Here is a 15,674-nt window from a genome sequence, read left to right as displayed (position 1 = left end):
ATCCGGGAGCTGGCTTCTCACGGATCTGCCTGTAAATCCTCTGGCTTTCCGGGGTCAAGCCAGCCCCGTCCCTGCCCTGCGAGCCCAGCGGGTGAGTAATCCCTGGGCGATGGTCCCAGGGACCTTTGGTTTGTTTGTGGCCTTGAAACGGGTGCCGGGCGCAGCCTTGACCCCGGGGCCGTCGGGCTGGGACGCGGCCGCTGCCGCTTCCAGGCTCCTGCCGCTTCCAGGCTCCTGCGGCAAAGGGACCGGCGGACGGGGCCTCGGGGGGCATGGGATGGGGGGACCCCCACCCCGGGGACATGGGCTTTGGGGGCGTGGGCTCGAGGGACATGGGGTGGGGGTCCTCCACCCTCAGGATGTGGGGTTTGGAGGCCAGAGCTTGAAGGATGTGGGACACGGGGACCACCACGATGGGGGCATGGGGTCTGGGGACCAGGGTTTGAGGGATGAGGGGCATGGGGACGTGTCCTTGAGGGTCCTGGCTTCTTGGCACCTCCGCCACAGGGACACAGGCTTTGGGGACCTTCCTGGGGACCTCATGCAGCTCCGTCAGGTTGAACTTTACAGCCTGCAGCAGATGAGGAGCTACACGTGGTATTTTGGACAATTACAACATTTAATGTGTCACCAAGACCCGCACAGGGCTGGGAGGGCACCTGGGTGCACCGTGGTTGTCCCCACGTCCCCGTTCCCCTCCAGACACATCCCAGAGTTTGTAACCTCGCACCGATGGCCTTGGAGATCTTGCCAGGAGTGTGCCGAAGTGGTGCTTTTCCTCTTTACCCCAAACTGACAGATTTAGCAGGAAAATAGCTGGGTTGATCCCATTACCTGGATGTCCCCAACCACCAGTGTGTCCCCATGTGCACAGCCACCCCGACACCCCGAAAGAGGAGCCGCACGCCGCGGGTGCCCCACGGCACCCAGCCCTTACTGGGAACCAGTGCTTAAAGATCACGGCACCCGATGCTCCCAGCAGGGTACGGGGGGGACCGCGCGCGCCCCCAGCCCAGCCCTGGGGACCCCCGGGGACCCCACGTCTGGTGGAGGCCACCCGTCACCGTCCCCTCGGTGCAAAGCCTGGGGAGAAGCGGCTGCTTCCGCTTCCCATCCCAGGCAGGAAACGACTGCAGAGCAGTTTTGCTTTAATTGCAAAAAAAAAAACCCCAAACCCAACCCTCTGCTTCCCCATCACAGCCACCGGGCAGCCGTGGCACCCCCCCCGGGGTCCCCGTCCCCTCACTTGTCGGGGACGACGTAGACCTCCTCGCCGGGGGTCCCCGTGTTGGCGTAGATGGGCTGCTCCCCGGAGTCGCTCTCCATGAAATAGGTGTCGTCCTCGGGCACCTGGGGGCTGGGGGCCGGGGGGGGTCACCGGGGGGAAATGGCCCCCTCCTGTCCCACCCCGCATGGCTCTGGGGGCTCAATGGGGGTGAAAGAGCACGGATCCGGCCCCAAAAGTGCCCAGTCCTTGGGTTTGGTTGGGTGGGGTGGGGTGGGATGGGGATGGGGATGGGATGGGGATGGGGATGGGATGGGATGGGATGGGGATGGGATGGGGATGGGGATGGGATGGGGAATGGGGATGGGATTGGGATGGGGATGGGGATGGGGATGGGGATGGGGATGGGGATGGGGATGGGGATGGGGATGGGGTGGGGATGGGATGGGGATGGGATGGGATGGGGATGGGATGGGATGGGATGGGATGGGATGGGGATGGGGATGGGGTGGGGATGGGATGGGGATGGGATGGGATGGGATGGGGATGGGATGGGGATAGGATTGGGATGGGATGGGGATGGGAAGGGATGGGATGGGATGGGATGGGATGGGATGGGATGGGATGGGATGGGATGGGATGGGATGGGATGGGATGGGATGGGACGGGACATCATTTCGTGGGACTACACAGCATGGAATGGCACAGCACGGCACGGCACAGCAGGGGTTTGGATGCCACATGCCCCCCACATCCCGACCCGTGCCAGAGGCTCACCTGTACTGCGCCCGCTGCCACTCCGGCGTCCTGCTGTGCGCGGGGGCCATGCCCGGGACCACGCAGGGGCTGATGAAGACGTTCTCGTAGTCGGGCGCCACGCTCGCACCCACGGCAGCGGAGGCAGCGGTGGGGCCGCTCTCAGCGCCGTGGCTGACGTACCGGGGCTGCCCGTGGGCCCCGGCGGACTCCCGCTTGCCCCATCCCGCGGCGGCCGCCTTCCTCCTCCGGTGGCACGCCACGCCGCCGACGGCCACCGCCACCAGCACGGCCACCGCGGCGGCGGCCCCGCCTGCGGCGGCCACTACCCCCGAGCCTCCCCGGCACTCTCGCTCGTGGAAACCGGAGACGTTGAAGGTGCCGTCGGGCGCGCCGCAGAGGCACGTGCGGTTGTCGGCGCAGGCGCCCAGCACGCTGCCCACCACGTCGCAGCGGCACGGCACGGCCAGGCGGCTCAGGTTGGGGTGGAAGGCGCTGGCGGGGACGGCGGGCAGGGGGTTGTCCTGCAGCTCCAGGCTCTGCAGGGCGGCCGTGCGGGCGAAGAAGCCGTCGGGCAGCTCCCGCAGCCGGTTGTGCCCCAGGAGGAGCCGCCGCAGCCCCTGCGCCCGCTCCAGGAAGGCGTCGGGGAGCCGCTGCAGCTCGTTGTGCGACAGGTCCAGCTCCTCCAGCGCTGATCCCACGCGGGACGTGGGGCTCACGGCGCCGATGCCGTTGTGGGCCAGGAGCAGCCGGTGCTGCTGCCCGAAGATGCCCCAGTCCAGCTCCCTGCACTGCGCCGTGCGGTTGGAGAAATCCTCCTCCGTGGCCGACACCGAGGAGAAGCAGGAGGCCGAGGTGGCCGCGGGGAGCAGCAGCAGCAGCAGCAGCGCGGCCGTGGGGTGCCCCATGGCCACCCCGCTGCGGGGAGACGGCTGTCAGCCGAACCAACACCCCCCCCCCCCGCACTCGGCAAGCCTGGCAGCGCTGCTTTCCCCCTCCCAGTGCAAACCAGCGCAGCCCAGTTCAGCCGTGCTACCCGCCCCGCGCCCTCTCCGCTTGGCGCCTCGCACCCATGGGTGCTTTCGCCGTGTCCCCCCCACCCCACCCCGGCCCCAGCGCCCCACTCGCCTGCGGCTGGCTCTGTGCGGAAAGAGGAACAGGCGGTCCCTGCCGGCCCCGTGTCACCGCACCGGGGCGTAGCTGGGCCCGGGGGGGGTCACCGGAGCTGCCCCCACCTCGGCACCCCAGGTCCAGCCTCCACAGCCGCGTGGGCACCCCACTGCCCCCCGGGACCCCGGGGCTCTGCCCGGCTGGGGGGGCAGGAGGATGCTGGGGGGTGAGCAGGGTGCCAGCCCCACGGGGGGGGACAGGGACAGGGTTGGGGGGGTCCCAGCTTGGGTTTGGGGGTCCCGGGTGGGTCCCCACCGGTGTCACGGCTGCGTGTGCCGGCGTGCCGCAGCGTTGCCGGTGAATTGTGCCCGGCCGGGGTGGCGTGGGGAGGGCCACGGGTGGCTGCGGTGACACCGGTGACACCGAGCACTTGGGGGGGGGGGGGAGGCGGGGGTCCGGGCTGGGGTCTCCCACGCCGTGCCCCGTCCGGACACGGGGCTTTGGGGTCGCATCAGGGCAGGGGGAGGTGGCCGCGGTGACCCCCCCCCCCCAGGGGGTCGCAGCGGGGACCCCACCCTCACCCCCGGGGGACGGGGGTGTCCCGTGTCCCACGCGTGGGCCCGGCCCCGCATCGCCCCCCCGGCCCCAGGGCCGCCCCCTCGCGTCCGGGGAGGGTGCGTGGGAGGGGGGGGGCGTCCGCCCCCTGGCCCCGCACGGCCCCGCGCGGCCCCGCACGGGCTCGGTGCCCCGGCCACGGCCGCCCCCTGCAGGCGCCGCCGCGCACACGCACACGCGCGCACCGCCGCGCACACGCGCGCACACGCACGGCGCCGGGCTCGTGCACGCGCATCCCCCGCCGTGCACGCGCACACGAGCGTGCACCCCCCCCCCCCCCCCCAGCCCCGTGCGGTCCCAGCTCACACGCGTGCACACGCCCACGCCCACGCGTGTCCGCGCTCCCGCACACGGCGCCTGCTTCGAGCTCCCCGCCAGCCCCCCCCCTTTTACCCGGTTCCCCCCCCCGAAGTTTTTGGGGTCACGAAGCCGCTCCCAGAGGCAGCCGCCGCCTCCCCACGCGGTGTCCCCGTGGGGCCGGGCAGGATCCGGCCCCGGACCCCCCCCCCCCGCGCCCACCACCGTGACCGTGGGGCCGGTTCCCCCCACGCCCCCCCACCCGCGCCCGGGGTGCGGAGGGGACACGAGGGGGTGCTGTGACACCGCACCGGGACACGGGGACACGGGGGGGGGGGGGGGGATGGCGGCCCCGTGCCCCGCGGGGGTCGGAGTGTCCCCCGTGTCCTCCCCATTCCCCTGTGTCCGTGGGTCTGCGCCCCCACTCGTGTCCATGTCCCCCCCTTGTCTCCATGTTCCCACTCGTGTCCATTTCCCCTTCCACTTGTGTCCCTGTCCCCCCTCGTGTCTGTGTCCCCCCATCTCCGTGTCCCCCCCTTGTGTCCCTGTCCCCCATTGTGTCTGTATCCCCCCCTTGTCTCTCCCCCCACTCGTGTCCACGTCCCCCCCGTGTCCGTGTTCCCCCTCGTCTCCATGTCCCCCCACTCGTGTCTGTGTCCCTCCTTGTCTCCATGTCCCCACTCGTGTCCGTTTCCCCCTTCCACTCGTGTCCGTGTCCCCCCCCTCATGCCCCTTTCCCCCACTCGTGTCCATGTCCCCCTTTTTCTCCATGTCCCCCCCTCGTGTTCGTGCCCCCCCACTCGTGTCCGTGTTCCCCCTCGTCTCCATGTCCCCCCGTCGGATCCATGTCCCCCCACTCATGTCCGCTCCCTTGTGTCCCCCCACTTGCGTCCGTGTCCCCCCACTCGTGTCCGCATCCCCCCTTATCTCCACGTCCCCACTCGTGCCCGTGTCCCCCCATGTCTCCATGTCCCCCCCCTCGTATCCATGTCCCCCCCACATCCATGTCCCCCCCTCGTGTCCGTGTCCCCCCATGTCTCCATGTCCCCCCCCATATCCATGTCCCCCACTCGTGTCCGCATCCCCCCTTATCTCCACATCCCCACTCGTGCCCGTGTCCCCCCATGTCTCCACGTCCCCCCACTCGTGTCTATGTCCCCCCTATATCCATGTCCCCCACTCGTGCCCGCGTCCCCCCATGTCTCCATGTCCCCCCCCCATATCCATGTCCCCCACTCGTGCCCGTGTCCCCCCATGTCCCCCCCATATCCATGTCCCTCACTCGTGTCCGCATCCCCCCATGTCTCCATGTCCCCCCCCATATCCATGTCCCCCACTCGTGCCCGTGTCCCCCCATGTCTCCATGTCCCCCCCCCGTATCCACGTCCCCCCACTCGTGTCTATGTCCCCCCCATATCCATGTCCCCCACTCGTGTCCGCATCCCCCCATATCTCCATGTCCCCCCCCATATCCGTGTCCCCCACTCGTGCCTGCATCCCCCCATGTCTCCATGTCCCCCCCCCGTATCCACATCCCCCCACTCGTGCCCGCACCCCCCTTATCTCCACCTCCCCACTCGCGCCCGCTCCCCCTTCCCCTCGCTCCCCTCCCCCCCCACCCTACCTGTGGTCCCCCCCCACCCCCCAACCATCGCCCCTTTAAGACCCCCCTCCCTAGGCGTGGCCTCCCCCCCCCCCCCACCCGCGGGGGGCGTGCAGTCCGCCTGGCCGGAACAGCCGCGGGAGGGGCGGGGCCGGGCCCGGGCGCGGGGCGGGGCGGGGGGGGGGGGGCGGCGCGGGGACCCCCGGCCCAGGCGCGGCGGTTTCAAGGCCCCCCGCGGGCGCGGGCGCGGGGCGCGGGGCCGGAGCCGGAGCCGCAGCCGCGGGGGCCCCGGTGGCGGTGGCGGTGGCCCCGGGATGGCGGCGGGGAGCCGCTGCCCGTGACAGGTGGAGCCGCGCCGCGCCCCAGCATGTACGGCAAGGGCAAGGGCTCCGGCGTGCCCTCGGACGGCCAGGCCCGGGAGAAGTGAGTGGGGGGGGGAGGAGGAGGAGGAAGAGGAGGAAGGGGGGGGGAGGAAGGAGGAGGAGGAGGAGGGGGGGGGGGGGGGCGCCGCGGAAGTTTGCCGGGGGTTCCGAGCGGGGCGCCGGGGGGCGGGGGCGGGCGGACAGCGGCGCCCCGCCCCGCTCCCTGCCGCGGGGACGGCCCCGGGGCTGAGCGCGGGGACCCCCCCCCCAGCCCCCCCCCCGCACACCCGGGTGTCCCCCCCCCCCCCAGGTGTCCCCTCCACCCCCCCCCCGGTGTCCCCCACCCCGGTCCCGGCCCTGACACCCCCGGGGGTCCCCCCCCCACCGTGTCCCCGCGCGGTGCTTCGCGGGTGGGGGGCACCGGGAGGGGTCGGGGGGCTGGGGGGGGTCGGGGGGGCACCCCCCGGTCGGTGCCTTCAGGCCCTGCTGGGGCACCCGAGGCACCCGAGGCCGTCCCGCGTCCCGGCCCGGCTGCGTGGGGATGGGGGGGGGGAGCGGGCACGGTGTCACCGGGGGGGGGCTCGGTGTCACCCACGGGACGCTCGGTGTCACCCTTGGGGGGGGGGGGGGGCGCTCGGTGTCACCCGTGGGACCCGCACCTTTCCCCCAGGGTGGGCTCCGGCCAACAGGGGGGGGGCCCGCGTGCAGGCAGCAGCAGCCCCCCCTCGCTCGTTAACTCTCCGTTTAATTACAGCCCCCCCCAACCCTAATTCCCCCCCCCGGTAACCTTAATCCCCCCCCCCCCATGTCCCCCCCAGGGGCTTCATCCCCATCGCACCCCGAGGCTCGTGGCCGGGGGGTGGCAGCGGCGTGGGGGCACCGCTTCTGCCCCCGTGACCCCCCCCCGGGTGGTGTCCCCGTGCCCCCCCCCCCCCCCGGGTGCCCCCCCCGGGTGCTGTCCCCGTGCCCCCCCCCGGTGACGTCCCCGTGTCCCTGCAGGCTGGCGCTCTACGTCTACGAGTACCTGCTGCACGTGGGCGCCCAGAAATCCGCCCAGACCTTCCTGTCCGAGGTAAGACCCCCCCCCCCCCAAGCCCCGGGGGGGGGGGGCACACACACGCACATCTGGGAGCCCCCCCCCGGCGGTGTGTGACCCCCCCCCGCTCCTTGTCCCCGTCCCCCCCCCCTTGTCCCCGTCCCCGCGCAGATCCGATGGGAGAAGAACATCACGCTGGGCGAGCCGCCGGGCTTCCTGCACTCCTGGTGGTGGTAAGTGGGGGCTGCCCCCCCCCCCGGGACCCCCCCCCCGGTTCTCCCCCCCCCCCGTCCCCCCCCCACCCCATAAAGCCCAGCCCCGGCCCCTCCAGCTGGATCCAATTTGGCCGGCCCCGAAAAAAAAAATAGCAGGGAGAGAGGCTGCGGGGAGGGGGGGGATAAAAGGGGGGGGGGGGGACAGATCCTGCCCCCCCCGGGGGGGGATGCTCTGGGTTGGGGTGGGGGGGGCACGGGCACCCCCGGGGGGGTCGCAGGGTGCTGGTGCCCAGGAGCCGGCTGTTTGCAATAAACCCCGGGATTTATAGCGGCACTGGGGTGGGGGGGGGACAGACAGACAGCCCCCCCCCCGGGGGGGGGGGCTTCCAGCCCCATAAAACCGCCCCCCCCCCCCCCCAAAACTGGGGGGCTCCGGGCTCCGACACGGCACACGGGGCCCCCCCGTGGGCTCCTCTGTCCCCGTTGGGCCACGGTGTGGTGGTGGGGGGGGGTGGGAATGAAATGGGGGGGGTGTTTTTTTTTTTGGGGGGGGGGGGCAGGCAGCGGGGCCCCCCCCCAGCCCTCCCCGGGATGCTGCAGCCCTGATGTAAAGCCCCAGGAATTTGGGCTGCGGCCGCCGCTCGGAGCGACCGTTTCCAGGGCAAACACTGGAGCCGGGGGGGGGCCTCGCGTTCCTCTGGGGGGGGGGGGACACACTTTTTTTAGGGGGGGGGGTCCCATCCTGCCCCCCCCATCCCACCCCACGCCGGTGCCGTGCAGCACCCCGATGCCCGCGCCCCCCTCCCCGGCAGCACCGGGATGCTCGCCCAATTCTGGGGGGCTGGAAGGGGGGGGGGGGCACGGGGATATTTTAGGGGGGGGGGCCCTGATTTTTTTTTTGTACCCCCCCGGTCACACAGCGTCTTCTGGGACCTGTACTGCGCCGCCCCCGACCGCCGCGAGACGTGTGAGCACTCGAGCGAGGCCAAAGCCTTCCACGACTACGTGAGTCCGCCCGGCACTTTATTGGGGGGGGGGGGGGGCACACACAGGGACGGGACCCCCCCCAAATTGGGGACCCCCCCCCCACCTTGGGGGGGTGCCTTGGGGACACCGGGGGGGGGGCGGCGGTGCGGTGCCGAGCCCGCCGGCGCGCTGGGGGTTAAGGCGGTGCCGTGCCAGCCCCGGCAGCGCGGCGCTGACCTATTTTGCGCGGCGCCGGGAGGGGTAATCCCGGGGGACCGGCTGTGACCCCCCCCCCCGGGACCCCCCCCCTCCGTGCTGAGCCCAGCCCCCGGTGCCACCCCCCCCCCCCCACCCCGTGCCACCCTCCCGCTGATCCCTGCGGGGACGGCGCCGGGGTGACCCCAATGGGGCGAGCATCCCTATAGGGGCAGCGGGGGCACGGGGCGGGGGGGGGGATTTGGGGTTGCCCCCCCCCCCCCCAAAGCGATCCGTGGGGACATCTGGGGAGCAGCTCCCCCCCCCTTAATGCGTCGTGGGCACAGTGGCCTTGTCGGGGTGCCCGTGGAGTGTCCCCTGTCCCCACGGGGGGGTGGCGCTGGGTGTCCCCCCCCCCCATCCATCCCTGTTCCGTGTCGGCACGGGGTGGGGGGGGGGGCGGTGGATTAATTAGCGGTGTGCAATTAACAGCGGGACCTGGAGGGGTGCGGGGGGGTGTGGGGGGGTGCGGGGTCCTGCGGGATCTGGGGTCCCAAGGGATGCGGGGTGCTGCGGGGTGCGTGGCACCAGGGGGGTGCGGGGTCCCGCGGGGTCAGTGGTCCCGCGGGGTGCGGGATCCTGCGGGGGATCCTGCGGGGGATCCTGCGGGGGATCCTGCGGGGGATCCTGCGGGATCCTGTGGGATCCGTGCTGCCGAGGGGTGCGGGATGCTGTGGGGTGAGGGATGCAGGAAGCCCCCCCTGGGGTGCGGGATGCCCCGCGGGGGGCGGGAAGCCCCCTGGGATTTCGGGTGCCCCATGGGGCGCGGGGCACCCGCAGGCGCAGAGCCCTTCACGCCCCCCCCCTGCCACCCCCCCCCCCTTGCAATCCAGGGGTGCTCAGCACCCCCCCCCGCACCCCATTCCCAGGCCGCCCAGCACCCCGAGCTCACGGGGGGGGGGTTATTGGGGGGGGGGGTTGGGGGTTATTTGGGGGGGGGGTTGGGGTTATCCACGTGCCGCGGGGCGCGTGTGCGTCGCACGCGGGTTTGCCTGCAGCCACCCCCAGCGGTGCTGGCGCGGGGGCTGCCGGGGCTGCAGGCAGCAGCGGGGGCCCCCCCCCTCACCCTGTGTGTGTGTCCCCCCCCCCTCACAGTGTGCCCCCCCCCCGGCGCCGCGCCGTGCCGGAATTAATGAGGCCGGCGGTGCGGTGCCGCCGAGGACGCGGCGCGGGTCAGGCCCCGTTGCCATGGCACTGCTGCCTCGCGCAGGCGGACCCGGGGGGGGGCCGGGGGGGGGACCCCCGGGGGTGGGGAGGGACGAGCCCCCCCCCCCAAAAATCCCCCCCCACACACCCATGGGGCTCAGCCCCACGGGACCCCCGGCGTGCGCCCCCGTGGGGCGCAGCGGGGGCTTGCCAGCGCCGTGGCACCAAGTGGGGGGGGGGCTCCCACCTTTCCCCTGGGTGCTGCTTGGCTGTGTGCCCCCCCCCCCACCACCGGTGCATGCTCAGGGACCCCCCCCCCCCCCCCGCGACCCCCAGTGCCACCGTGGGTGACCCCGCGTCGCCGTGGGGATGCGCGACGGCAGCGCCGACCCCAAAGGTAGCAGGGTTATGGGGGGGGGGGGGCAGCACTGTGGGGGTCCCCCAGCCCAGCTCGGGGCCTGCTGCCCCCCCCCATGGCTGTGCCCCCCCCCCATTTTCTCCCTCCTGACCTTGGTGCCTGCAGGAGGAGCCGAAACTCCCCAACCTGTTGCCATGGCAACTCCTGCTTTGCATCACCGGGCTGGGAGCGAGGGAGGGGCTGGGGGGGGGGGGGGGGGACACCCGATCCTGCCCCCACCGTGGGCTGGGGGGGTGGGGGGGGGGGGGGGGCAGCGACGCCCCCGCCTCGGGCTGGAGGTCGGGCACCACTGACCTGCGTGGGGACGGGACCCGGCGCCCCAAAACGGGGGGCTGGGGGTGCACCCTGACCCTGGCGGGGTGGAGGGGGGGGGTCCCCAGGAGGGGTTGGGGATTGTGTCCGCCCCCCCCCTCAGGCAGAGCTGCCACCCGCACCCTTTGCCCCCCGGGGCACCCTGGGGTGGGGGGGGGGTAGGGGGGACACATGGCACCAGGACAGAGCCCTGGTGGGGACCCCCCGGTGCGGGTGGGCTGGGGGGGGCGAGGGCGGGTGGGCGCCGTGGTGGGGCCGCTGTCAGGGCCGGGGGGGGGCACCGGGGGGGTACGGTGGTGGGTGCTGGGGGGGGGGGCTCCGTAAAGGGTACGGTGGGGGGGGGCTCTGTAAGGGGTCCAGTGGTGGGCTCCAACTGGGCACTGTGGTGGGCTCCGTGGTGGAGACCGTGGGGGGCACCGTGGGGGCTCCGTGGGGGCTCCGTGGGGGCTCCGTGGGGGGCTCCGTGGGGGGGCTCGGTGGGGGGCTCCGTGGGGGCTCTGTGGGGGGCTCGGTGCTGGTTCCGTGCTGGGCACCGCGGTGGGCTGCGGGACGGGGCCGGCGGTGGGGCCTGGGATGGGTGCTGGGCTCCGTGCTCGGAGCTGTGCCGGGCTCCCTGGGGGGCTCCAGGAGGGCCCCCCCCGGTGCTGGGCCCCACGGCGGGGACCCCCCGGCGCTGGGCTCCCCGTTGGGCGCTGCGAGAGCCACCCCACGGACCCCCCCCCCCTCCTTGGGACCTGAGCTGAGCACCCAAGGGTCTCCCCTATGGGCGCCCCACCACGCACCCTGCACCCCCCCCCAACCAGCCCCTCCCGAGGCCCCCCCAGCCCTGGGGGTGCTCCAGGACCCCCCCCCACCCCTCCTACCCCCAACCTCCTCCCGGCAAACGAGGGCCGGGGGCGGGGGTCTGGGGGGGGGGGTTCGTCGGGGGCCGAGGGGTTAACGGGAGGAATGCGCGGGGGCTGCGGGGCGCTGGGGAGGCGCTTCCAGGGGGGGGCTGCGGCTGCTGGCCCCCGGCGCTGTTGGTTTTGGCCGCCCGCACAGACCCGCCATTGTCTCACAAATGATTTGTGCATGGCTGCAAAGTGAGTTCAGCTGGGCCCGGCCCCGTCCTGCGCCTGATAAACTGGGGGGGGGGACGGGGGGGGGGACGGGCACCGACCCCACTGCGCCCGCGGCCCTACGGCGAGGCCACGGGGGGGGGGCCCGTGGGGCAGGGACCCCCGGCTGGGCCTCTGCCCGCCGTGACCCCTGCTGGGGAGGGGGCTGTGTGTGCCGGGGGGGGGCTGTGTGTGCCGGGGGGGCCTGGGCACGCGGTGTCACCCGTGGCCTTGGCGGGACCCGTGTGCCTGGTGTCACCCGTGGCCTCGGTGCCACCCGTGACCCTGGCCGGCGCGGTGGCACCGGGCATCACCCGTGTCCTCGGCGTGCCCCGTGTGCCACACGCGGCCCCCCCCCGCCCGCTGTGACCCCCACGTTTGTGGTGTGACCCCACAGACGTCCGACCCCGCGTGCCAAGTGTCACCCCCGCACCCGGTGTCACCCCGCACCCGGTGTCACCCCCGCACCCGGTGTCACCCCGGAACCCGGTGTCACCCCCGCGCCCGGTGTCACCCCGCACCCGGTGTCACCCCCGCACCCGGTGTCACCCCGGAACCCGGTGTCACCCCCGCACCCGGTGTCACCCCCGCACCCGGTGTCACCCCCGCACCCGGTGTCACCCAGGCTCCAGCTGTGACCCCCCCCTGCACCACACCCAGATGCCACCACCCCAACCCATGTCCCCCCCCTGCCGGCAGCACCCATGGGGGCCCCGACCAGCCCGCTGCCCGCGGTGACGTTGGTGGCATCGGGGGGGGGGGGGCAGGGACATCCCAGGGTCACAGCAGGGCCCCCCCCAGCTGCCCCTCGCTGCGATGTACCTGGAGCAGGATGGGGGGGCACACGGTGACCGTGCCCCATCGGTGCCAACAGGGGGCTGTGCCCCCCCCCCCCATCTCCCGGCACTGGGGGCCCCATGGAGGCCCCCGCCGGCTCCCCAGCGCGGAGGGGCAGCGCCAGGCCCCCCCCCCCCCCCCCTCCCCCTTCTCCTCCTCCCCTCCAAATTGAAACCAGTTGTGGCAGAGACAGCGCGAGGGGCCGAGCCGGAAAGCCAGCGCATTCCTCCCCGTTTAATAGCTCCCCTCGGACCCGGGCCGGCAGGCGAGAGGGGCCAGGGCCCCCCGCCCGTTCCCCCCCCCCAGCCCCCGGGCCCAACCAACCCCCCCGGGACCCCCCCGAGGCCCCACCATAGCCCCCAGGGCAGGGAGCGCCCCGGTTCTCCCCGCGCTGCCCTCTCGCTCGCGCGCTTGACCCCAGCAGCTCCTGGCTCTGGGGGGGGGACAGGAGTGGGGGGGGGGGGGGCACCCGGTGGTCCTGGGGCTGGTGGCAGATGGGACAGCTTTGGGGGGGGGGGGGGAGACGGCGGCTTCGCCCCGGTGCCCCCCCGGCCCAGCCCCGCTCCCCCTGGTGCCAAACGGCACGGATGGGCCGGGGGCGGCTTCGTGGGGCGCAGCTGGGGGGGGGGGGGGCTGGGGGCGGCCACCTGCACACCGTGGGGGGTGGTGGTGGCACCGGGGGGGGTTGGTGACATGGAGGGGGGTTGGTGACATGTGGGGGAGGGGGCCAGGATGCGCCCCCCCCCCCCCGGCGGTGCTGAGCTCTCCCTTTTCCCGCAGAGCGCGGCGGCGGCGCCCAGCCCGGTGATGGGGAACCTGCCCCCCAGCGACGGCATGGCGGGGGGGCCCATGCCCCCCGGCTTCTTCCAGGTAACCCCCCCCACCTCGGGGTGCTGCTTTTGGGGGGGGGGGAGCGCTGGGGGGGGGGGGGGGACGACGACATATGCCTGGGCTGCTTGTGCGTGCACGAGCATGCGCGTGTGCATGGGTGTGCAAGGGGGGGGGGTGTGTGCATGCATGGGGGGGGCATGCGCGGAGCACCGTGCACGGGGGGGGGTGCACACGTGTCCTGCAGACCCCCCCGTGAGCTGTGGGCGTGCAAGGCCACGTGTGCACACGCGTGTGAGCGCACGCACGCCGTGCACCTTGCCCGCGCCGTGCACGTCTCCTGCGCGCTCCTTTGGGAAGGGGGGCACGGGCCGGGGCCCCCCCCACGCTGCAGCCCAGACCCCCCCCCCCCGCTCTAATCCCCCCCCACCCATCCAGGGGGTGTGTGCGCATTGGGGGCCCCCCCCCCCAGCCCCCCCCAGCCCCGTAACCCTTTCTGTTTCTCTCGAAGGCGCCGCCGGGCTCGCAGCCGTCGCCGCACGCCCAACCTCCGCCCCACAACCCCGCCGCCCCCATGATGGGGCCGCACGCCCAGGTAAGGCTGGGGTGCCCCCCCGCCCCCCCCCCCGGCCCGCAGCAGCGCCCCAGCCCCCCCCCACGACACCTGCAGCCCCCTCCCCACCTCACCGCTCTGCTCCCCTCTCTCGCAGCCGTTCATGTCCCCCCGCTACCCCGGCGGCCCCCGGCCCGCGCTCCGGATGCCGAACCAGGTGAGGTGCCCCCCCCCCCCCCAAATCGGTGCAGACCCCTCCCCATCTGACCCCCCCACACCCCATCTGACCCCCCCCCCACTATCTGACCCCCTCCATTTCCCCCCCCCCGCAGCCCCCCGTGGGTGTCCCCGGCTCCCAGCCGCTGCTGCCCAACGCCATGGACCCGGCCGCGCGGTCGCAGGGTGAGTGGGGGCTCCGGGCCCCCCCCCATAGCACCGGGGGGGTCCTGTCCCCCCCCCCAAAAAAAACAGTGCTGGGGGTCCCCCCAGGCTCACCCCCCTCCCTCGTTCTGTGCAGGGCATCCCAACATGGGGGGCCCGATGCAGCGCATGAACCCCCCCCGGGGCATGGCCGGCATGGCGCCCCAGGTGAGCGGAGCTGGGATTGGGGTTGGGGATGGGGATGGGGTTGGGGATGGGGTGGGGTGGGGTGGGGAATGGGATTGGGGTTGGGGTTGGGATGGGATTGGGGTTGGAATGGGATGGGATTGGGGTTGGGGTTGGGATGGGATTGGGGTTGTGATGGGATTGGGATGGGATTGGGGTTGGGGATGGGACTGGGAATGGGGTGGGGTGGGGAATGGGATTGGGGTTGGGATGGGATTGGGGTGGGGTGGGGATTGGGGTTGGGGTGGGGTGGGGAATGGGATTGGGGTTGGGATGGGATTGGGAATGGGATGGGGATGGGAATGGGGTTGGGATGGGATAGGATGGGATTGGGGATGGGAATGGAGTTGGGATGGGATTGGGAATGGGATGGGGATGGGGTTGGGATGGAGAATGGGATGGGGTTGGGCATGGAATGGGCATGGGATGGGGATGGGAATGGGGTTGGGACAGGGGATGGAGAATGGGATGGGACTGAGATGGGAATGGGGACGGGGATGGGATGGGGTTGGGAATGAGAATGGGGACGGGGATGGGATGGGGTTGGGAATGAGAATGGGACGGATGGGATGGGGTGGGATGGGATAGGGTGGGAACGGGTTGGGATTGGGATGGGATGGGGAATGGGATGGGATTGGGGTGGGAGTGGGGATGGGCATGGAATAGGGATGGATGGGGAATGGGGATGGGATGGGAATGGAAATGGGGACAGGGACAGGGAGATGGACTGGGTTGGAGGCAGGGATAGGGATGGGGGATGAGGATGAGGATGGGGATGAAGATGGAAGGGGATGGGGAAGGGACGGGGGAGGAGGATGGCATTGGGGATGGGGATGGGGATGGGGCCCAGAAGGGGGACAGGGAGACAGGGACAGGAATGGGGATGGGGAAGGGGACGGGGATGGGGCTGAGGACGAGGCTGGGGATGAGGATGAGGATGAGGATGAGGATGAGGATGAGGATGAGGATGAGGATGAAGGCTGGGATGGGGACGGGGATGGGGACAGGGCCGGTGAGGATGGAGCTGGGAACAGGGCCAGAGGCGTGGGTATTTTGGGTACGGACATGGAGACGGGGACCGGAACGGGGACGTTGAGGGGGATGGGGACGGGGCTGGTGCGGACGGGGTTCGGGACAGGGCTGGGGGGGGGTCCCGGCCCCCTCTCAGCCCCCCCCCTTTCCCCGCAGACCTACGGCAGCGGGATGCGGCCCCCCCCCAGCTCGCTGGCCGGCCCCGGCATGCCCGCCATGAACATGTAAGGGTCTGCGTGCCCCGGCCCCCCCCGGCTCCCTTGGGGGCTAGGCATGGATTTGGGGGGGGGGGGATTTTTTTTTTGGGGGGGGGGGGGGCACAAGGACGGGGGCAGCAGAGCTGAGCCCCCCCCCCCCCCCCCCCCCCCCCCACCTCCCACCGTTCCCTTCCAGGGGTCCCGGCGG

The 15,674-nt window shown here is 72.8% G+C and overlaps 2 protein-coding genes across 3 annotated transcripts; one reads left to right on the top strand and one right to left on the bottom strand.

Moving 5' to 3' along the window:
- Window positions 1-600: 600 nt before the first annotated feature.
- Window positions 601-5,640, bottom strand: LOC310886526 (uncharacterized protein). The gene is made up of 4 exons (XM_083811232.1): window positions 5,628-5,640; window positions 2,003-2,899; window positions 1,247-1,357; window positions 601-792 (listed from the first exon to the last, which is right to left on the bottom strand). The coding sequence occupies exons 2-4, from the start codon at window positions 2,887-2,889 to the stop codon at window positions 783-785; spliced, it is 1,008 nt and encodes a 335-aa protein (XP_083667358.1). The 5' UTR covers window positions 2,890-2,899; window positions 5,628-5,640; the 3' UTR covers window positions 601-782.
- Window positions 5,641-5,788: 148 nt separating this feature from the next.
- Window positions 5,789-15,536, top strand: SSBP4 (single stranded DNA binding protein 4). Of its 2 annotated transcripts, XM_083810705.1 has the most exons (10): window positions 5,789-6,029; window positions 6,968-7,040; window positions 7,176-7,237; window positions 8,140-8,224; window positions 13,031-13,120; window positions 13,590-13,673; window positions 13,789-13,848; window positions 13,964-14,033; window positions 14,149-14,219; window positions 15,426-15,536. In XM_083810705.1, exons 1-10 carry the CDS (start codon window positions 5,974-5,976, stop codon window positions 15,495-15,497), a joined length of 723 nt encoding a protein of 240 aa, XP_083666831.1. In that variant the 5' UTR covers window positions 5,789-5,973; the 3' UTR covers window positions 15,498-15,536. The 2 variants fall into 2 exon arrangements, with proteins under 2 accessions (XP_083666831.1, XP_083666832.1); XM_083810706.1 differs by lacking the exon at window positions 13,590-13,673 and having other exon boundaries at window positions 5,793-6,029.
- Window positions 15,537-15,674: the final 138 nt, after the last annotated feature.

The sequence above is a fragment of the Anser anser genome (assembly GCF_964211835.1).
Source record: "Anser anser genome assembly, chromosome: 25".
Classification (NCBI taxonomy): domain Eukaryota; kingdom Metazoa; phylum Chordata; class Aves; order Anseriformes; family Anatidae; genus Anser; species Anser anser.
This window is presented reverse-complemented; position numbering and strand designations above follow the sequence as displayed.

Excerpts from the sequence above, each read along its gene's own strand:
- LOC310886526 (XM_083811232.1), bottom strand. The coding sequence starts at position 2,889 with ATGGGGCACCCCACGGCCGCGCTGCTGCTGCTGCTGCTGCTCCCCGCG. Across the intron at positions 1,358-2,002 it reads TGGCAGCGGGCGCAGTACAG|CCCCCAGGTGCCCGAGGACG; the intron begins GTGAGCCTCTGG and ends CCCGGCCCCCAG.
- SSBP4 (XM_083810705.1), top strand. The coding sequence starts at position 5,974 with ATGTACGGCAAGGGCAAGGGCTCCGGCGTGCCCTCGGACGGCCAGGCC. Across the intron at positions 13,674-13,788 it reads TGATGGGGCCGCACGCCCAG|CCGTTCATGTCCCCCCGCTA; the intron begins GTAAGGCTGGGG and ends CCTCTCTCGCAG. Across the intron at positions 14,034-14,148 it reads CCCGGCCGCGCGGTCGCAGG|GGCATCCCAACATGGGGGGC; the intron begins GTGAGTGGGGGC and ends CGTTCTGTGCAG.